Source organism: Ceratotherium simum, chromosome 29, assembly GCF_057802395.1.
Source record: "Ceratotherium simum simum isolate JZ-2026a chromosome 29, ASM5780239v1, whole genome shotgun sequence".
NCBI lineage: Eukaryota > Metazoa > Chordata > Mammalia > Perissodactyla > Rhinocerotidae > Ceratotherium > Ceratotherium simum.
In genome coordinates, this window is record NC_141928.1 from 30,280,674 (window position 1) to 30,304,341 (window position 23,668).

The 23,668-nt window shown below is 38.1% G+C and overlaps 1 protein-coding gene across 1 annotated transcript; it reads right to left on the bottom strand.

Annotated features, from left to right (window-relative positions):
* Nucleotides 1-19,383: 19,383 nt before the first annotated feature.
* On the bottom strand, nucleotides 19,384-20,348 carry LOC101401209 (olfactory receptor 13F1-like). The gene has a single exon (XM_004423720.2). The coding sequence runs from the start codon at nucleotides 20,346-20,348 to the stop codon at nucleotides 19,407-19,409; it is 942 nt and encodes a 313-aa protein (XP_004423777.2). The 3' UTR covers nucleotides 19,384-19,406.
* Nucleotides 20,349-23,668: the final 3,320 nt, after the last annotated feature.

The window sequence follows — 23,668 nt, forward strand, 5'->3', positions numbered from 1 at the left end:
TCCACATATTTGTGGCTTTTCTGATTTTTTTCCTATAGTTGATTTCTAGTTTCATACTGTTGTGGTCAGAAAAGATGCTTGGTATTATTTCAATCACTTAAATTTATGGAGACTTGTTTTGTGGCCTAATATGTGATCATTACTGGAGAATATTCCATGTGCATTTGAAAAGAATGTGTATTCTTTGGTTTTGGGATGGAATGCTCTGTATATATCTCCTAGGTCCATTTGTTCTAGTGTGTCATTTAAGGCCAATGTTTCCTTATTGATCTTTGTTTGGATGATCTATCTGTTGGTGTAAGTGGAGTGTCAAAGTCCCCTACTATTATTGTGTTACTGTCTATTTCTCTTTTTATGTCTGTTAATAATTGCTTTATATATTTAGGTGCACCTACATTGGGTTCATAGATATTTACAAGTGTTATATCCTCTTGTTGGATTGTTCCCTTGATCATTATGTAATGCCCTTCTTTGTCTCTTTTTACAGTTTTTGTTTTAAAGTCCATTTTGTCTGATAGAGTATTGCTACCCCAGCTTTCCTTTCATTGCCATTTGCATGGAGTATCTTATCCATCCCTTCACTTTCCGTTTGTGAGTGTCTTTAGGTCTGAAGTGTGTCTCTTGTATGCAGCATATATATGGGTCTTGTTGTTTATCCAATCAGCCACCCTATGCCTTTTAATTGGAACATTTAGTCCATTGACATTTAAAGTAGCTATTGATAAGTATGTACTTACTGCCATTTTTAAACTTTTTTTTCTCAGTGTTTTAGTAGTCCTTCTCTGTTCCTTTCTTCTTCTATACAGCATTGATGGTCTCTTTAGTTTGACCTCTGTCTGAAAGCTCTACTCTTTAACTCCCCTCCTCTCTCCTTTTATGTTTTTGATATCATATCTAACCTCTTTTTTGTGCATATGTATCCATTACCCTCTTATCATGGAAATAGATAATTTTTCCTATTTGTGGTCTTCTCTTGTCCCCTTAAATAAATCAAATAAATCCCTTTAACATTTCTTGTAGCACTGGTTTGTTGGTGACAAACTCCTTTAATTTTTGCTTGTCTGGGAAATTTTTGATCTCTCCTTCCATTTTGAATGATAACCTTGCTGGGTAGAGTATTCTTGGCTGTAGGTTTTTTCCTTTTAGCACTTTAACTATATCATGCCACTCTCTTCTAGCTTGTAAGGTTTCTGCTGAGAAGTCAGCTCATAGCCTTATGGGGTTTCCTTTCTATGTAACTCTCTTGCGGCTTTTAGGATTCTCTCTTTATTTTTAATTCTGGACATTTTGATTATGATGTGTCTTGGTGTGGGCCTCTTTGGGTTTATCTTGTTTGGGGCTCTCTGTGCTTCCTCTACCTGGATGTCTGTTTCCTTCCTTAGGTTAGGAAGTTTTCATCTATTATTTCTTGAAATAGATTCTCTTCCCCTTTGTCTCGCTCTTCTCCTTCAGGGACACCTATAACATGGATGTTAGTGGGCTTGATGTTGTCCCAGATGTCCCTTAGACTGTCCTCACTCTTTTTAATTCTTTTCTCTTTTACCTGTTCAGCTTAGGTAATTTCTTCTAGTCTTTTGTCCAGCTCACAGTTCCGTTCTTCTGTATCCTCTACTCTGCTTTTGAGTCCCTCTAGCAAATTTTTCATTTCCAGTATTGTATTCTTCATTTCTGATTGGTTCTTTTTTATATCTTCCATTTCTTGGTTGACATTCTCACTGAGTTCATCTATTCTCCCCAGACCAGTGAGCATCCTTAACACTCTTAGTTTGAACTCTCTGTCAGGTAGGTTGCTCATTTCTGTTTCACTTAGTTCCTTCTCTGGGGTTTTTTCCTGTTCCCCTACTTGGAATGTATTCCTTTGCCTCCTCATTTTGCCTCTTTCCCTGTGCTTGTGTCTACGTATAAGGTAGGTCAGCTATGTCTCCTGCTCTTGGATAGGTGATCTTATACAAGTGATGCCTTAAGATGCCTGCAGTGTGATTCTCTCAGTTCTCAATGTTCCAGGGGTGATCCCTATGTGGGCTACATGTGTCCTTCTGTTGTGGCCTGTTTGCTCTCCCTATAGGCGCCCAGGGAAGCCAAGTTATGCTCCTGGTCAGCTGTTGTAATGCTCAGCTGCTTGTAGTTGTTGTGGGCCCGTCAGTCTCTTTATCAGTTGTGAGGAGACCCAGGACAGTTGGCTGCAAGTTCTAATACCACATTTGTGTTGCAGTATTTCTTTTAAGTGAGTAGGTCACCAGTGTGGCAGGTTGTTAGGCTCAGGGGCTTACAATTGCTATAAGCCTCCAGCCTTTAGGTCTCTTGTCAGGTCTCTGAGGATTGCATCTGGGTGGGGCTGGCCTCAGACACGGGAGCACCCAATTGTTTCAGGCTTTGGAAGGTGGTGCAAACCCCCTATGTGGGTCTTTGAGAAGCACAAGTCTTCTGCAGCTGACAAGCCCTTCTGCCCGCAGGTCCACACACACTGTCAATACAGTCCTCCACCATGTGCGTGTCCCGACCTCCTGAAATGGACCCAGTCTCTCCACGGTGGGAGCCCCACACACTCCACCACCGCCCCACACTCTCCATCTGCTCCTTGTGCATGCCCTGCCCCAATGAAGTAGGCTCAGATGCCAGGCTGCAGAGAATCCAGTCACCAATCTATGCAGGCCCACACGTTGCCTGAGGGCTTGCTGCTGGGTGGGGCCAGTCTCTAGGGTGGGCTGCCTGCCCTGGCTAAGCTGGATTAAATCGGTGCTCTAGTGGGTGGGGCAGACCTGGGCTAGCAGACCCCAGGGAGAACTCCAATGGCATCTGTGTCAGCACGCCCACACCAGGCCACAACAATGGCCTCTGCCAATGTCCCAGTCCCTGGAGAGGTCTCACCTTTCACCAAGATGCACTCAGGGCCTATCAGGTGAGTGTCTTTTCACCAAAACACTGTGCACCTTTCTTTCTGGTGATTTTAGGTTGCTTTCTGAAACGGGTGAATTTGTGCGTGGGCCCTTTAAGAACTGGTTTTAATTTCTTTGTGAACCAGCTTTTCTGGGGGTAATAGCCAATGTTTTAGTAGCAGGCAAAGTCAGATATTATGCCACTCATCTCAAGTGTGCTGGGTCCACAAAATGCCCACAGCTGGGGCGCTCCCTGGCTCAGGGCCCCGGGCCTCCAGGTAGGGCTGCGTACCTTTGGGCTGCTCCCGGGCAGCCGTTAGGCGCTGTGGCTTTGAAGGCAGCATTTTTCCTCTCCAGAAGGGAATTTCTGCCTTTTCCATCTCAATTAAGATTGTCTTTTATTGCAGGAGTTCCTCTTATCCAGTTTTCAGCTCTGTCTCAGCGGTAATTTTTCCACAGTAGTTGTAAATTTGCTGTGTCTGCGGAAGGAGGTGAGTTCAGAGTCTGCTTACGCCGCTGTCTTGACTTCTCCTCTCTCATATACTCTTTTCTTTCTTTTAAGACTTAACCAAGGAAGAGAAATGAATCTCCTTGGAACAGCTCCAGATTCCTTCCAGAAAACTTGTGGAGGGAAGAGTGTTGTTTTCAAAAAGTTATATGTTTACTTTAACAAGCTTGACCTTAGCCTGTTGTAAGCACATGGCCTCCCATCCCTATGTAACCTATTTGTACCTTAATATCAGGGAGAAGTAGGTCAGTCAACTTTTAATGATGTCCTCTGAGATGTAGTTCCCTGCTCAGGTGTAAATATCACTGTTTTTTATCTTCCTGTGAGAGGACATTACCAGGATATGAGATGGCAGGTAGAAAAGAAATGACGTCTTCCTAGGTCAACTAGCCTCTTTGGAACCACCGTGTTTTCATGGCTAGAGGTCATATAGAGCTGAAAATTGTCCTTTAACTATTTGCTAAAGTGATGGATAGGAAGTCTTTCAGCAGTCAAAAAAACTGAGATATATGATGAGGTGATGGGAAGTGTATGGATTTTGGTGTCTGCTTAGAGCTCCAGTCCGCAATGTGCCACTTCCTAGCTGTGTGACCTAGGGCAATTTGTATAGCTTTTTTGAGTCCACAATCTTTTTTGTAAAAAATCATGTATATCTTCAGGCTTTTATGAGGATTAAATGTATCTGCAATGTAAGTGATGTTTAGTGTGTTCCCTTCCCTGAGCTACAGGAGACTTTGGTCACTGAAGTGGTTGCTTCATTTGTAATTAATCTGCAACAGAAGAACGCTCTTCCTTCCTTTTCCCATTTCTCTGGAAACCTCACGGGCTTGTTTAGTGATAGTCATAAGATTTCCTATCTGTGCTCAGTAAAATTATTGCTCTTTTATGTTTATTTAGGGTCCTATTGATCCTATGACAACTTTGGATTTACCACTGGTGCCTCTCCAGCCTGCCCTGGAGGAGCCATTCCTGACCCAACTGGGCCATAGTCCCTCTTTGCCTCATTAATATCTCTGATATTTCCAATGTCTGTATCACCAATTTCCTTTCACAGAGTTAGGATGTTCAGTTTTAGGCTTCTTGAGGCTCTCCCTTTTGTGATATTGGTGACTAATCCATTTTGACAATTTTTGTGTATGGTGTAAGATAGTGGTCTACTTTCATTTTTTTGCATGTGGCTGTCTAGTTTTCCCAACACCATTTATTGAAGAGACTTTCTTTTCTCCATTTTATGTTCTTGGCTCCTTCAGCAAAAATTAGCTGTCCATAAATGTGTGGTTTTATTTCTGGGCTCTCAACTCAGTTCCATTGATCTGTATGTCTATTTTGTTGCCAGCATCATGCTGTTTTGCTTACTATAGCTTTGTAGTATACCTTGAAAATGGGGAGTGTGATAACTCCAGCTTTGTTCTTTTTTCTCAGGATTGCTTTGGCTATTTGGGTTCTTTTGTTGTTCCATATAAATTTTAGGATTATTTTTTTTATTTACATTAAAAATGTCATTGAGATTTTGATACAGAATGCATTGAATGTACAGATTGCTTTAGGTAATGTGGACATTTAAACTACGCTAATTCTTCCAATCCATGAGCATGGAATATCTTTCCATTTCTTCATGTCTTCTTCAACTTCTTTCAACAATGTTGTATAGTTTTCAGTGTACAGATCTTTCCCTTACTTGGTTAAATTTATTCCTACATATTTTATTCTTTTTGTTGTGATTGTAAATGGGATTGTATTATTGGTTTATCCTTCTACTAGTCTGTTATTAGTGTATTGAAAATCAACTGATTTATATATATATGTTGATTTTGTACCCTGCAACTTTACTGAATTTGTTATTATTTCTTAGGTTTTTGATGGATTCTTTAGGGTTTTCTATATGTAAAATCATGTCATCTGCAAATAGTGACAGTTTTTCTTCTTTTTCAATTTGGATACCTTTTGTTTCTTTTTCTTGCCTAAATTCTCTGGCTAGGACTTCCAATACTATGTTGATTAAGAATGGCAAGAGAGGGAATTCTTGTCTTGTTCCTGTTCTTAGGAGGATAGCTTTCAGTTTTTCACCATTGTATATGATGTCAGCTGTGGGTTTGCTGTGTATGTCCTTTATTATGTTGAGGTACTTTTCTTCTATACCCATTTTATTGAGAGTGTTATCATAAATGGATACTGAATCTTCTCAAATGCTTTCTCTGCATCTATTGAGATGATCATATGATTTTTATTATGCATCGTGTTAATGTGGTATGTCATATTGATTGATTTGCAGACGCTGAAATATCCTTGCATCACTAGAATAAATCCCACTCAATTGTGTATGATCATTTTAATGTACTGTTGTGTTCGATTTGCTAATATTTTCTTGAGGATTTTTGCGTCAAAGTTCCTCAGTGATATTGGCCTATCATTTTCTTTTTTTGTGTTTTCTTTGTCTGGTTTTTGTATCAGGGTGTTTTTGGCCTCTTAAAACAGTTAGGAAGTGTCTCTTCCTCTTCACTTTTTTGGAAGAGTTTGAGAAGAATATATATTAAATCTTTGTATGTTTGGTAGAAATCACCAGGGAAGCCATCTGGTCCTGGACTTTTATTTTTGGGGAGGTTTTTGATTACTGTTTTTATCTGCTTACTGGTGATTGGTCTAGTCAGATTCTCTACTTTATCTTGATTGAGTTTTGGGAGATTGTATGATTTTATTTATTTATATCTAAGAATTTATCCATTTCTTACAGGTCATCCAATTTGTTAGCATATAGCTTTTCATACTATTCTCTTATAATTCCTTGTATTTCTACGTTATCTGTTGTAATCTCTCTTCTTTTGTTTCTGATTTTATTTATTTGAGCCTCCTCTCGTTTTTTCTTAGTGAGTCTGGCTAAAAGTTTGTCAATTTTGGTGTTTGTCTTTACAAAGAACCAGCTCTTAGTTTCATTGATGTTTTCTATTGTCTTTTTATTCTCTGTTTCAATTATTTCCATTCTGATTTTTATTATTTCCTTCTTTCTACTGACTTTGGGCTTCACTTATTCTTCTTTTTCTAGTTCTTTTAAGTATAGTGCTAGATTGTTTATTTGAGGTTTTTCTTGTTTTTTTGAAGTAGGCCTGTATTGCTATATACTTCCCTCTTGCTACTGCTTTTGCTGCATCCCATAGATTTTGGTATGTTGTTTTTATTTTCATTTGTCTCCAGGTATTTTTTGATTTCTTCTTTAACTTATTCATTGATTCAATAGTCGTTCAGTACCATGTTGTTTAGTCTCCACATATTTGTGACTTTTCCAGCTTTCTTCTTGTAGTTGATTTCTAGTTTCATAACAGTGTGGACAGAAAATATGCTGGATATGATTTTGATCTTCAATTTATTGAGACTTGTTTTCTTTCCCAACATATGGTCTATCTTTGAGAATGTTCCATGTGCACTTGATAAGAATGTGTATTTTGCTACTTTTGGATGGAACGTTCTGTATATACCTATTAAATCCACCTGGTCTAATGTTTCATTGAAGACTCAAATTTCTTTGTTAACTTTCTGTCTTGATGATCTATCCATGATGTAAGTGGGGTATTAAAGTCCCCTACTATTATAGCTTGCTGTCATTTTCTCTCTTTAGGTTGGTTAATAATTACTTTATATATTTTGGTGTTCCTATGTTAAGTGCATAAATATTAATAAATGTTATGTCTTCTTATCAGATGGGCCCCTTTATCATTATATAATGTCCATCTTTGTTTCTTGTTATCTTTTTTGGCTTGAAGTCTATTTTGTCAGATATGGCTACACCCTGCTTTCTTTTCGATGCCATTTGCTTGGAGTATTATCTTCCATTCCTTCTCTTTGAGCCTGTGTTTGTCTGTAGAGCTGTGACAGGTTACCTGGAGGTAGCATATTGTTGGGTTTTGGCTTTTAATCCATCTAGCCACTCTGGGTCTTTTGATTGGTGAATTCAATCCATTTACATTTAGGGTGATTATTGATATCTGAGAATTTAATACTACCATTATATCTCTTCTTTTCTGATTTCTCTATATTTCCTATATTTCCTCTATATTTCTCTATTATTTCTTTTTCCTTGTGTTTCTCTCTGCCATTTCAGTTTGGTGGTTTTCTGTGATGTTTTTCTCAGTTTCCTCTTTTTTTATGTCTTGTGTCTCTGCTCTGTATTTGTTTGTGGTTACCATGAGGTTTGTATAAAAGGTCTCATAGATAAGATAGTCTTTTCTCTGTTGATAACATCTTATCTTCATTTGCCTATGCAGGTCCTCTCCTTTTCCTCTTCCTCTTCTATGTTTTTGAAGTCACAAATTATCCCTTTTTCTATTGTGAGTTTGTTTCCAAATGGAAGTGGTTATAGTTATTTTGAATGCTTTTTTCCCTTTAACATTTATGTTAAAAATAAGTGTTTACTATTCTATTCAGATATAGAGTTGCAATGTTATGAGTCTCTCTGTCTATTTATCACCTTGTTCAAAGCTTTGCATACCTTTGCCTTTTTGTTTCAGGTAGGAGAGCTTCTTTTAGCATTTCTTATAAGGCAGGTCTAGTGGCAATGAACTCCCTTTGCTTTTGTTTGTCTGGGAAAGCCTTTATTTCTCCTTCATATCTGAAAGATAACTTTGCTGGATAGAGTCTCCTTGGATGACATTTTTCACTTTGAAATATTTTGAATATATCATTCCACTCTCTCCTGGCCTGTGGAGTTTCCTCTGAGAAATCTGCTGATAGCCTAATGGATGTTCTCTTATAGGTTATTGGGTTTGTTTTTCCATCAATCTTTTTAATATTCTTTCTTTGTTATTGACTTTTGACAGTGTTATTATCACGTGTCTTGGGGAATGTCTTTTTGCATGGAGACAATTAGGTGTTTTATTAGCGTCGTGGATTTGTATATTCAGTTCCTTCCCCAGGTTTGGGAGGTTTTCAGTTATTAGTTTTTTAAATAAACTCTCTGTCTCTCTTCTCTCTCTATTCTCCTTCTGTGATATCCATTATCTTTATGTTGCCCTTTCTAATGGAGTCAGATAATTCTTGTAAAATTCCTACATTAAAAAACATTCCTAGGTCTCTTTCCTTTTCTGCCTACCTTATTTCTAGGTTTCTCTCTTTGAGCTCGCTAATTCTCTCTTTCATGTGGTCTGCAATGCTTTCTAACGTATTCTTCATCTCATATATTGAGTACTTCAGCTCCAGAATTTCTGTTTGGTTCTTTTTCAGAGTTTCAACCTCTTTGGTAAAGTATTCATTCTGTTCATTGATTTTATTGAACTGCTTTTCTGTTTTCTTCTAGCTTGTCGAGTTTCTTCATGACTGCTATTTTGAATTCTTTATCAGTTAGATTGCAATTTTCCATGACTTTATGTTTGGTTTCTGGAGAATTATTATTTTCTTTTTGTGACACCATGTTACCATGTCTTCTCATGGTGCCTGCTGAATTATTCCTCTGCCACCACATTTGTCATAACAAACACTTTTCTTATTTACGTATAGCTTTGTTTGTTTTGATTCAAACTTTTCAATTGAGTAGAGGACTTTCTTTTGTTTTTCAATAGCTGGCACTGTAGCTTCAGTTTTTGTGTCTCTTACCTGAGCTGCCTCTGGCTATACGTGAGGATCTGCACATTCCACCCTCCACCACCTCTGTTAGGGATGTTGCCAGTACTCTTGCTGTAGCTGTCTGTGCTTCTGGGGTCACGGATGCCTTGTTGTTGTTGGTGTCACTCCAGCCCCTAGCATTGCTGCTGAGGGTATGGGATGGCTGACACCTCTGCCAGATCTAAGGTCACCTGGATTAGAAGTTCAGCCTCCATGGCAGGGGATTGGGGAGGGAGCCAGGTTCATGTGGCATCACCTCTGCTGTTGCTTGTTACCTTGTTGCTACAGACATCACTGCCATTGTGATGTCAGAGTCATGTGCGTGCCTCCACTGCTACCAGTCTCTGAGCCATGGCTGTGGGCCTAAGATCATGGTGCTTTGCCTGCACTGCTGCTTTTCTCCCCATGACCACAATTGCCACTACAGCTAGCTGGCAAGTGTCACATGTGCACCTCAGCTGCTACCCATTGGGTTCTCTGGGCTCAGCTGCTGTGGCATTGGGTATATGGCCCTGGGCACTGCCTCTGTTTTTCCCCTTCTGTGTGCTCCAATCCGTCTGTCTTTGTATGTACCAACATGTGGACCCCTCTGGCATCCTGGTGTGTTGGGCAATGTAGCCTTTGTTAGGTTACGAATGTTTCACTTGCTGTAGATTTAAGGGGAGAAACAAAGTGTTTGTTCCATGCTGCCATGATGATAATGTCTCCTCATGTCCCGTTCTTTTTTCCATGCAACCCTTTGCTCTGTGAAAACATTCAGTGGGAGCATGAGAGATGCTAGGACTTGATGTTAAATTTTTTACTTATAGCTAAGTTGAAGTTTGGGCATTTTCTGTCTTCTAGTTATGTCTAGGCTGTGGGGTTTGATAGTTTTATTTGTTCTTCTGCTCTGTATTGTTTTTGGAGGATATGTAGGGACACGTGGATTTAAGCAGCTACCATTATCATCAGTTACCCATAAGTCTACATGCATTTTTAATCAATTAAAAATAACATACCTTTCTGAATTTATTAGTGTGTATTTGCATAACAATTAAATTGAACATATTTTCATCTATTCATTTTTCATTCTCTGTCTTGGTCTGTCATTTTTCTTTATTTATTATTTGATTATCCATTTTCTACTTGGGTTTCAATTGAAAATTGGGCAAAATAAGTGAATTGGAACTTCCTTTTGTTTTTATAAGAATTCTTTATAAAGGTAATCACCACTGCCTCACATACATTGCAATTTTTTGACATTTCACTCTGTATTGTGATTTTGATATTTTGTGTTTATTATGTTATTTGATTATTTTTCCATGATAATTTCTAAACAGTTTTCTCCTTTTAAAAAATCACTCTGTATATGTGATTTTACCACTTGTTCACAATTTAATGTGTTTCTGTTTTTCTCTGTATTGTTAAATGGGCTAACTAAAGATTTATTTACTTTCCTATAATTTTCCATGAATTCAACTGGGTTAATTTTTCTGTTTTCTTAATACTTGTTTTTAGTTCATTTGGCAAATGTTTATTTAAAATACTTACATGTTTTCAGCACTGTTGAGGGAACTGGGCGTGTATAGAACAGTAGAGGGTGAAAAGCTGATATTCTCATTATACTTAGAGTTTACAGATATAAACACACAATACCTAAATAAAAAAATAACTAGTATCATTTCATATATATGTTAGTTCCGTGAAAAAATAAAACTGAATCAAGTGCTTGAAGTGTCTTGAATCAATGTCATTTTAAACAGAAACCTTTGCTGTTATTAATTTCTTCTGTTTTCCTTAGTTTTGTTTTTGTCTATATATTTTTTCATTAAAATACTTAGTTAGCTACTGTGTTCTTATATCTTGTAATAATTAACCTATTTAAAATTACTGATACACGAAGGAGATATCCTCAAGTTAATTTCATGGCAGTCTGGGACATTATTTCTGAAGATGTTGAGAAGAGGGAAGTGTACAATATGCCACCTGCATTCACTCCTCAGCATGTCTCCACCTCTTTTAAGAGAACATGTAGGAGATAATTTATGATGATATTTATGATGACTGATGATTATCAAGGGGTGGTGTGTGCATGAAAGTACTCATTATGATTTGTGTTTCACTCTGAGTTGATGCTAAATCTTGCCCTGTAATTTTAAGTAAGCCCTGGGTGCTCCTGTATTCCCAAGAGAGGGTATATATGAGGATTCAGGGTTTCAACCCAAGCCAAGACCTCTTGAAGAACCTGGACTCCAAAGTTTTTCAAGCAGAGCTGCCTGCTAGTGAAGAAGAGAGGCAAATATGAGTTCAAGGACCTTCAGTTCATTGTGAGAATAACAATGGTTAAGTGACTGGTTTTGGAGTCAAATTGCTTGGATCCCACCTCCACTATGTACCTGATTTGTAAACAACATAAGTCATTTAATCTCTCTTTATCCACGTTACTTGTTTGCAATATGGAGGTGGTAATATGGTTGATGAAATAGAATAAAATACTACCAATACCAACTCATAGTGTTATTGTTTGTACTAAATTACTACATGTAAGGTACTTAAGAGAGTTCCTAGAACATGCTAATAACTCAATAAATGTTCTGGATTTTTGTGATTTATTATTATTACTTTTAGTATTGTTACTGTAGCCAGGTACCCTGTTCCATGAGAATTCTTATTGTCCGTTCTTCATGATGCTTACATCTTGTAAGTAAATCATTCTCCCTTTGAAGCTCTTGCTAGCCTTCATTTCTTTGGCATTCAAAGTCTTGAATTTGTTCCCTGTTTAATTAATTTTTTCACACTATATAGTCCTCTTTCTCATTACAATGCAATTATATATGGTGGGGCTACGTTTCCATGGTGATATAGAAGCCACTCTGCACTGATATACTTCTATGCTAGTTGAGAGAAAAATTGGAGCTGGTTAGCTAATCAGGTCTACTTTAATCCCGAAAGCACCACAAGAGGAATCATCAATCTTTCCCATCTTCCTTGGCAGGCTCTGATCTTTAAAAACAATGCATTGGTCTTTGGAAAAAAAACAGGCTGCAAAGCAAGACTGAGGCAGACTCCTAATTTATTATAGATTCATAAAACATCTCTTGCCCAGGCCCACACTGTTAAGGAAGCTTAGAAATGGACAAACTGTGGCTCCTAATACAACATTAAATATTAGGATGTGGCCTGCATTCCCATGGGAAGAGATTCATTAGTACCAATATGTGTGCTAGCAAATCGAAAATAAACGGTGGTTTCTTAGCGTGAAAGGATTTCAATCTAAAATGGAACCACAGAATATGAAATGGAAAATCTCATGCATGCACCCTCAGGAAAACAAAACTTAAGAACTGAGAGACTGATTCCTCCTAGATGCTTAACCTACAGAAAACTCTAACTTATTTACAGACCAATGAACATCGACCAAGGATCTCTCCCCATCCTCCAGGAAATGAACTTGCTGCTTGGACTCTGGTTGGACTCCCCTCTCTTTGCACTTCTTGCCCATGTATACAGCCTGCCCTAAGCTTTCAGTGGACTTGCCTACAGCTTGGCTACAGTTTGAATTTCCCAAATTGCAATTCCTCTGTGGTTACTGAATAAACTCAATTTCTGATAATTTGAGTTTGCCTCAGTTAACCTCTTTATTTAGGTTGACACTAGGTTATTTGGCCCCTTTGGAACCTACAGATTTTATAGGGTGAAAGGTCACTTGGTGGCTTATTAGGCTTACTTTGCTGTGAACGCGAGGGATAGAATTGGCAGGCCCTTAATTCTTCAAGAAATTGGTAGTGTGAAATAATGAAAAGACTGATGATATTAAAGTCACATAAGGGGAGTTTCATGTGAACCATTGTGTCACTACTTAATTGGGGATTCTAGGCTAGGTTGTATCAGTTCTCTGGACTTCAATTTCTTTATTGGCATAAAATAATCTATCATTAAATGATAAATGATGGAAAAAAACCATATGATATAATTTATAAACTCTATAAAACATCAATTTAGTATGACTTATAATTACCTGGGTTCACAATCACAATAGATTTGACCATGTCTCCAAAGAAAGTCCCGCTATGTAGGACTTTTTCTTAATCTACATATGGTGACTTACAACTGCAGAAACTACATAAATTATATTTTATGTCCCGTGGTTAGATATCCAACTAGGAAAATATATTTGTACTAGATATTATTACTAATATGACCAAGGGCACCAGGGTTGATCAGATTATTTTATTTTTGTTGGAGACTATTCATAATGTTTCAAATTTGAGATATATTTTGATGCACTTAACCACTCCAAAAATAAACATTTGATTAGCATTATTTTGCACCAATCACCACTAAGTATTTGTCAAGGTGTCACCTGTTGGCATTTAGTCACAGGCATGGGCAGTAAGAAGGCATTCAGGTGGTGCTGACCTGGTAGATCCTGTGTGCCCATGTCAAACTCCTTGCTTGCATACCCTCCTCTCCAATTCAGCTCCAGGAAAAGTAGAGTGTGCTAGCTTCGCCTGACTGTGGATAGAAGATTCAAAGGTGAGGGTGGGAGGGATCTGAAGTAGCTCATGTCTGCAGGGAACTGAGCCTCAGGGAATTACGTTTGGGTTTTGGGCATAAGTCAGCACTCTGGGAAAACCTGATGCTAAGTGTAGACAGGAGGAGGTTCAACACAAGTCTAATCATAGCTGCAAAGCCTTCTAGGTTCACTTCTCCTTTCAAGGATGACTTTCTCCTATAAAGTCCTCTGCATTCTGCCTCCATGATTAGACAATGCAAGAATAGGAACCCAGACATGACGTTGTAATATTTTTCTTCCCCTCATATGTTGGATTCCTCTCTTAGGTGTGGCAAGTGGACTTTGACTGGGGTACTCCTTGACTAAGAAACACCTATTAGGAAAAAAAAAGTACTTTGGAATCAAACACACCTTGGTTTGGATCTTAGATCCACTCGTTACAAGTTCTATCAACTTGGCCATTTACTTAATCTACGAGCTTTAGCTTCTTCTCCATAAAATGGGAGTTATAATACTTCTTAGATTTATTGATAGACTTCAATAAAATAGTAGCTATTAATTACCAAGCACAGAACCTGGTAAAACAAAGCAAAAATACTGCACAGTATTAGTTTTGTATCCCCTTTGCTTTTTCTTTCTCTTTTCTCTTCCAATTAGCCCATAGACTATATCTGAATTACAGGTTGTTTAATTTTGGATATTTTCTTATCAAGACTAACTCTTAGATTCTCTTAGAAGGGTGTGAAGGGACCAGGTCCAGAGGCCACCCAGTTTTTTTTATTTGTTTTTTGTTTTTATAAGATTCACTTGTAAGTATTGAGCAGATCTTTCTTCTGATCTTGTCTTTTCTCTCTTCTTCCCACATTTTCCCCGTCCTATCATGAACCAAATTGAAGCATTCATCTTTACTGTGGTAAATGTTCTTTGTAATGGATGTTGTGGTGTACCACCCAGATTCCCCCTCAATGATTGAGGCACTCATTCCCCCACTTGCTTGGAGTTTTGGCAGCTGATGGTCCACAGCTGTCTCTCTTTGGAGATTTCCCTCAGCAGAGAGTGCTGCCTTGTCACAGGTTTTTATTCCTTCCTGGGGGCAGAATACATGCAATGATTGTTCCATGTAGGGGTACAAAAGCCCTACACCTTAGCTTCAATTTGGGATTTATATAAAGGACTATCTCAGTTTTAGACATCACTGTGGGATTCTGATGATATTGGATTGCAGTTAACTTCCCCTCTGCACAGTTCTCTTCTCTCACCCTGCTGTAGGTGTTGTTTCTGAGGACATGCCCCAGTAAACCTCCAGTGGCAAATCTCCTTCTTAGCATCTATTTCCCAAGAAACAAGCCTATGACAGTCTTACATAGGTTGTAACTCACTAAATTCATGTAGTAAGACTCATTTTGCTCACCTATTACACAGAAACTACAAGAGTAGAACAGTGTAAATAAATTCCAGTTATTAGGCTCAGGTGTACTACTTTTTGTGGCTATCTTCCTTTGTGTTAGGCTGAGTAGGGATATTATGGAAGGCCCAGAAAGACCATTTTAGAAGGTGGAAACGTTGCCCACACCAGTGGACATCTTCATGCTCTTCCTTTAGGATGTCCTCTGCCTTCAGCAAACCTGAAAGCTCCATCCTTGACTTCTCATTGAGAATGAAGATCCTACTTCAGACATTATCCAGAAAAGCTGTGGGCTCATGAACAACCAACCATCTCCCCCTGGGCCACATACTGTGGAAACCAACATGATGAAAACACAAGTGATATGGGCCCAGTTGTGTCCAAGCTTTCTTTAGCAAAAGAGACAACAACAAAAGAGAGACTAATAGCATTTTTCATTTTATTTTTAAATTTATTCAAATATATCATTCATAAAAAAATGATAGCTAACATACACACAGACTGTATAATAGGATAAAAATACTTAAAAATAATAGCATAAAAATACTTAAAAATTGAGTTAAAAGTAAATTAGTAGTGTAAAGTTTGAAAACAAACATGTATAACAAATTCTTTCACATTTCCAGAAAGCGTGCCACAATCTCCTCTGGAACACCCTTCACGTAAATTAAGAGGTGGAGACAAGATCAGACATAAGGTTTGCAGGGCCAATAAAATTTGTTTTCACTAAGGTCAAAGGGAATTTTTTCCTTGTAGGATCTCAGGACTTAAAGTTGACAATAAAAAAAATGAACTGAACTCACTAGAGATAGTTTCCTGTATATTGCACACTAACAATCTTCCTAAGTTAGTAGAGATATCCAATCCAGGAGTGCTCAGAAACACCTTGTTTTGGATCTAGCTGGATATTCTTCCTTTGTTGTCATCAGTTTCTAGGCCTTAGTCTTATTAACTCCAATGACCTTTCCTTTGATCCATGTTAGAAATGGACTTTCGTGGCCAATCCTCATTATTTCATCACTAACCAGAATTGTTCTACCTCCATGGCCTCAGCTTCTCAAAATATTACTGCTCACAGACTCCATGTGGATAGATGCCAACATACAGCTCTGTGAGGTAGCAAAGGGTGACTTGTAAGTCCAGATATTTGACTTACCACAGCTCTAGCTGTTATTCTATTTCCTATTATATTCATATGTTCAAGTCCTAGAGGTGGACCCAATTCTTCTCAAATTCCCCACTGCATCTCAAAGCCTACTAATACTCTTACCAAAGATATCATTTAATAAGAAAAATGAAGATACATATTAATGGAAGAAGTGAAACAAAAAAACAAAACAGTTGTAGATAGGATATATTGTGAAAAAATAGTTTTAGACAATTTGATTTTGGTTGAAATAGTGTTGCAGGTTCATTTAGTTTTATTACCTATTTTCATAGAGCTGAAGCATAAAGTAAATGGTATAACCCCTTTTGAAAGTAATTTGGGGATATTTGTCAAGAACTATAAAACTTCTATCGAGAGCCATAAAATTGTTCATTGTCTTTGATGAAGTAAACCCACTCCTGGGAATTTATTCTAAGATATAATCAAAAAGAAGGGAGAATCAAACATAGGAAGGTGTTCATTTCAGGATTAATGATAATAGGCACTGCTTAGAAACAATCTTGAATAGAGGAATGATTTGGATGTATATTTTAAATTCATATGAATAAATATGTAGCTACTAAAATGATAATTAGATACAGAATGGAAACTATGTGGACAGTTGTGTGCTTAGATCAACAATTAGACATACAAAATGGAGAGGCCACACTATCATCTGCCACCCCTGTATGGTGACAGATAAAGATCTGCAGGCAGAGTATTGCTGGTATGATGCCCCAGGGCTCAATCTCTTCTCTTTTGTTATCTGTACTCTACCTCGATCATCTTATCCACTCTCCTGATTTTAAATACCATTTGTATGCTGATGACTCCCAAATTTATATCCCTAGCCCAGACTTCTTCTATAAACACAAGACTTGTTTGTTCTTCTGCAGAGTTGTCATATTTAATAGACAATTTGAACCATATATGTCTAAAATGAACGTCTGATATTCTCCCACCGATCCACTCCAACTATACAGCCTTTCCTCTTTCAGTGAGTTACAACCCTATCCTTCCCACTTTTCAGTCCAAAAACCTTAAAGTCATCTTTGATGCCTCTCTTCCTTTATCATCCATATCTAATCCTTCAGGAAATCCTGTTGGCTCTACCTTCTCAATGTGTCCAGAATTTGAATATTTCTCAATTTGACTATTTCTCACCATGTCCACAACTATCACTCTGGCCTGGGCTAACATCTTTTCTCAGAATTGCTACAATAGGTTTCCAAAGTCTTCCTGACTCAAAAATTATCCTCCACAGACTGATCTTGACACAACAAGCAGATGATTTTTTTTAATCTTGTAATAATGCTGTAATATATAAACATGATTTACACCTTAAAGAAGAGAGCTATGGATGCCAGATTAGGATCTCACTCAGCTTTTCTGACTCTAGCTTCCAGGATCATTCTGCTGTGAGTGTCTGTTAACCATAGGAGATCTTGCTGAAGTGATAATTTTGTTAAAAAAGAAACTAAGCATATTTAAATAGCCTTTAACTCTCTAAGTTGTAAAATAGTAAATGTTCCACAAGGGGTTGAAGTTACTCATCCATTGAAATTAATCACCTCTGTGAGTGAAACATCCAAGGACACTGAATATGAATATTACAAATTATGAACTAGATTTAACCTCAGAGAAACAGGACTGGAATATGACGGAGTTTTGTAAGCTGCATTCTAATGAACTGTTTCCTCTCTTGACAAAGAATGTTGTAACAATGGAGGTTGCTCATCATGGAACACAGAATAATGAAGAAGTAATCAAAATACAATTCAGTATTACATATACAGTTCCATCCTTGGGAGACCTCAAACAAAATGTATTTGAAGGATACATTTTGCAGAAGGAACACTCCTTCCTCCTCTTCAAATAACACTATCACACCTGTTCATTGTTGTCTGGTAGTGAAATGTTTAAATAAAGATGAAAATCAGAATAGCTGTGTTGCTTTTATTCATGATACAAATTCCCAGTCCCTACCTTTGGAGAGATTCTGAATTGGTGGAACTGGGCATCTAATAACTAGGAAAGAAAAAAGTTTTCTCATGTACACTAAAGGTACTTGGATTAAGAACACCAGCAAAATTCCTACTCATTGAATCCTTTCCACCTATGTGGTTCCTTCATCAATCCATTCACCTGCAGCTGAATCATTCCTTGCAAGCTCTGATATGTTCAGGCTAGGACCTTCTGTGATAATTATCTACAATTGTCTCACCTTCTCTAAACCTAAGGCTCGGGGAAATTATATCTATGGTGGCAACAGTCACCTTCTCCATTGAACAAAGCCATCATTCACATATATCCAAGGACACCTCTGTGATAAAGAGGAAGTAATGTGTACACATCGGCCTCATTATTCCCCAGCTCTAGTGAGGGTGGAAAAGACAAAGAGAAACTCATCAATATCCAGTATTGGTGAAATTATCATTTATGTAATTTTGCTCACATATATTAAATATATCCATGAATCTTTTCCCACAATATGTGTGTACATTAGTAAATCATTTCTTTTGCAATGTAATCTCTACAGGGTAGGAATCTCTTCTTTCTCAGCCTTAGTTGATCAATTCAGCATGCTCTAAGAAAAATAGTAACATGGCGAGTGTGTGTTGATGAATTCACTGAGACATTCAAAGTTCAATATGAGAGTATTCTTAACCTTATAATCATAGATGTTTCAAGACCTCCTGAATGTTGTTCCTTTACTCCACTTCATATACAGGATTACAATTGTGCAAATCCTTGTCATGATGTCTTTGCACATACATGGTATTTACTTATCCTCCATATACATATCCCAAATAATCAGAATTATTTATGGTATAGTTCATAAAATGTAAATCCATATTTTTCATATTTTAACATTTAGAAACTGGGAAAAGTGTCTCAGTTTTATGAATTATGGTATATTTATACATTGAATTATATCCATACTTAAGTAAAAATACTTATTTCTTCATAAAATCAGACATAATTGCGAATCCTATAAGGATAAATTATTTCAAAATTTACTAGGTTTAAAATTTTACTCTCTTGGTATATTAGTTATTATCATGGTGATGCTAGAGTTGAGCTCTTAGATGATATAGCAAGTCAAAAATAAGACAATAAGCAATTGTCTAATTTTAACGTTATGTTAATATTGAATAAATGCTTAATACTTTTCTGGAAATAGAATTCATTCTGCCTAAGTGATTCATTAATAAAAAAAGTTTTATTTACAAAGTAAATCAAGATATCAGGCTTAATGTTGAGCTCCTGTTGAAAAACGAGCATTTTCCAGGGTTTGATTTCAGCCACCTCTTTTGCAGCTTTCTGGATAATGTTGGAGATTATCCAGATGAGTGTGCTTGCTCTAATATTCTTTAAGGACAGAATTAAGACAGGACTAAAGGATTTCTACTCAGCAATTTTTTCACAGCTGCTTTCACGTCTTTGTTTCGTAGACTGTAGATGATGGGATTCAACATGGGGGTTAATGCAACATATGCCAAAGTCATAAATTTATCTATTTCCTGTGAATCTACAGCCGAAGGCTTCAGGTACATAAAGAGAGCTGTCCCAAAGAACAAAACCAACACAGTCAGGTGGGCTACACATGTTGAAAAGGCTTTGCTTCGACCATCTGCTGAATTGATTCTCAGGATTTTGGAGAGAATGAGTGCATAAGAGATACCAATGAGGAGCACTGACATAGGAAGAAGAAGTATGCTGATCACCAGCATGATTAACTGCACCGTGGAGGTGTCCACACAAACCAGTTTCAAGACAGCCAGAATTTCACAAGCAAAATGATTGATGATGCTATTACCACACAGAGACATCTGCAGCACAGACACTGTTTCCACCAGGGCAGTGAGGCAGCCTGTCACCCAGCAGCCAGCTGCAATCTGCACACACACCCTTCTGTTCATGATGATGGGGTATCTCAGGGGGTTGCAGATGGCCACATACCGGTCATATGCCATCATGGACAGGAGCACACACTCAGTGGAGCCCATGGCAAGAGAGACGTACATCTGAGCAGCACACCCTGAGAATGAGATGGTGTTTCTCCCTGAAACAAAATTTGCCAGCATTGGAGTGAGAGCAGGAGAAGTGTACCAGATGTCTAAAAAGGAGAGGTTGCTGAGGAAGAAGTACATGGGTGTGTGTAGGTGGGAATCCAGGATGGTGATAGAGATGAGAATCATATTACCCAGCAAGGTGAGCAGGTACATCAGCAAGCACAGCACAAGTATGATGATCTCAACTTTGGGGTAGCGGGAAAATCCCATGAAGAAAAAAATTGTTACAGATGTCGAATTTGCCTGGAACATTTTATTATGTCATGTTTATTTGTATACATGCATAGAAGGATTAACATCACATATTATATAAAAACATAAAATCTCCTTCCTTCGTATTTTCTGTTATTCTTTCTTCATATAAATTTGTGGTCTGTGCTTAAATGCTTCTCCAGCTTGGTGATAATATTAATAACATATGTTTGAAGACATTTGTCATTAATGTGAAAATTTCAAGCAGGAAGTCAATAGATAAAAAACCGTTAAGCTGCTATTTTTGCTGCAAGAATTTTGTTGGCAATATTGGGGAGGGGAGAAGGTTTATTTCATAAACATCATGAGAGAGAGAGGAAAGAAACAGTCTTATGTGTTCTTTCATTTTCCAAAACCACATTTATAACTGATCTATGGCAAAGTCATTCATTTACCTCTGAACCATTGGAATGGTCTTCCTCCTCTTGTTTGGTAACTTACTTAGGAACTGTTTTGCTTTCCGAGTTCACAGCTTCTTCTGCCACTCCTAGAGGTCTGTCCAAAATAATTTGGGAGATTCAGTGAGTAAAAAGAGATACAGATTTCTGCAGCCACAAATTAATTAACTGAAAACCTTGAACATATAGACACAAGTTCAGAGTTTCTGTCTCAAATCCAGGAAGATGGTGACAGATATTCTCATGGTGAGAGACATATGGCAGAGATTTCCCTCATAGCCAGAGTTGCCCTGACTTCTGTGCTCCAGAAACGTTTTTGAAAAGACCAACCATTGGCACTGTAAGGGGTTTAAGTTATTTGTTGCTTGTGAAAAGTTTCTAATTCATGCAGTAAATTAAAGTTAGAAATGTCTTTTTGCAGTATTACAAATTCTGAAACTCCAGGGACAATGTCCCATAGATCCAATTATAGTCAGTATCTGGTCTGTTCTAATTGCAGTGTTATTCAAACGATAAATAAACATGTTTCTGACTATGCTGTCTTTGGGAAGGGGAACTTTGCTCTGTTCCTGAATGTGTTATGAAATCAGTCAAGCTGGTTAATTTAAATAAAGTTAAGGGGAATAAATAATGTTCACAGTTTCTCCTTTCGATTGAAGGAGGGTCTCATAATACGTAATATGACATTACAATATGGAGCCCACCAAAGATGGAAGAAGGAGAGTTTAAGTAACTGTTCTATTGCTCATCATGGCTTAAAGATAAGACGTATGAGATAGCAAATGTTCTTTATGGAACTTGAAGAGCATTTGTTTTAAGGAATACTTCCTTCAAGGTAGAGCTCTTTTGAGAAGATAGCTTCACTGTATAAAGGCATTTTGATCCTTCAAAAATCCACTGAACGCTCTATTTATTTGAGTGATCCTTTATAATCTCTGTTCACAATTTTTCCACTTTCCAAGTGAGGTACTAGTGGTGAATGGTGTGTGGTCGTGTGGAGAAAATGTGCTGTCAATTTCATCAGTGTACAACTCTGATTGGATGATTTGTTTTTTGGTAACAGATTGTAATCACGGTTATTACTTAATTATTTGTATCACATCAAACATGTCCTTATTCTCAGAGAAGATTATAAATTTGAACTATTGCCAGTACTTTTAAAAACACAACCAGAAATCCCCTTCTCACTGTCTAGTTTATTGCAATCAGAATGCAGCCTTGGGGTCTTTCGTTTACTCGGTTCCAATGGGGATATAATATTTGAGGCCCTGGGATGATGCATATGATTCACTTATTTAACTATAGGAAAGCTTGGTGCACAAGAAAGGCTAAGGCTTTAGTGCTACAAACACTTTCCACTTCACCACTTCACCACTTCAGTTTTGTCTCCTAGAGCAAGTTGATGATGCTCACTGAGATTCAGCTTATTTGTAAAAGGGCAATGACAATATTTCTTTATCAGAGTTGTGAGGAATCGAGATATTTTATGTAAAGCAATTAACATAGTACGTACCTGATATATATACAGTAGGTACTTATAGATAATAGACTTTTCTCCCTTCTATGGTTTTCTGCTTGCTTCTTCAATCTTCTTCGTGTTTGTCTTTATTTCTCCTTCTCACTGTTTCCCTCCTTGGTGGACTATGGCAATGTCCTTGCTTTTCTTTCCTCATTTAGACAAGATTCACTGCAACCACAATACTAATGGTTGAAACAAAACGGAGAAAATAGGTTGACTGATATCTGGCGCCAGGGCCTCACTTCCCTCTAAATTTTTTTTTTTTTTGGTGAGGAGATCAGCCCTGTGCTAACATCTGCCAATCCTCCTCTTTTCCTGCTGAGGAAGACTGGCCCTGGGCTAATATCCGTGCCCATCTTCCTCCACTTTATATGGGACGCTGCCACAGCATGGTTTGCCAAGCAGTGTGTCGGTGTGTGCCCGGGATCCCAACCGGTTAACCCTGGGCCACTGCAGCAGAGCGCGCCCACCTAACCACTTGTGCCACCGGGCCGGCCCCACCTCTAAATTTTTTATCCAGTACAATTCCCAACTTACTTGTTCAATTCCTATAGACCAGGGCTTGTGAGGGTGGAAGTAAATCATTTAGGTTGACTTGATTGTGCCTAGGGGGAAAGGTCAAAAGAGGATCTTCATTAAGTCTGCCCCAAAAAGATACAGGTGGAGGCAGTGACCAAGACTGAGGAAAATTGCCGACCTGTCTCCCAACTATATATAAAGCACCAGACCACACTTCTGCTTTGGAGATACCTCAAAGCACACTGAAAGAAGAGAAATTCTGAACCCTCATGGAATTTTGTGTCTGAAAATAAATAGCCAAAATCTAGACAAGTTTCCTGATGCTATGAGTCTCTAGTCTTCCCCACCTCCGTTAATAGCGCTAGCATTTACTCACATACTAGGGAAAAAAAACGAGAAATAATACTTGCTTCCTTTTTTCTCCTCTTATCTTATATCCAGTACAAAAAGAAACCTGTCAAATCTTCCTGAAAAATATATCTCAGACTTCCAACTTCTATTAACAGTAGAGGGGCCAGCCTGGTGGCGAAAGCGGTTAAGTGCGCGTGCTCTGCTGTGGTGGCCCGGGGTTCGCCGGTTCGGATCCTGGGCGTGCACCAACGCACCGCTTGGCAAAACAATGATGTGGCGGCGTCCCATATAAAGTGCAGGAAGATGGGCACGGATGTTAGCCCAGGGCCAGTCTTCCTCAGCAAAGAGAGGAGGACTGGCAGATGTTAGCTCAGGGCCTATCTTTCTCAAAAAAAAAAAAAAAAAGACAGTAGAGCATCTTGTGGCAGAGTGGCTTAGATCAGACTAACCCTCCTGCTACTAACAATTGTAAACCCTGAATCAAGTATACAACTGTTTGAAGGCCCTGGAGACTGACCCAAAGCAGGCAGAAC

Excerpts from the sequence above, each read along its gene's own strand:
- LOC101401209 (XM_004423720.2), bottom strand. The coding sequence starts at position 20,348 with ATGTTCCAGGCAAATTCGACATCTGTAACAATTTTTTTCTTCATGGGA.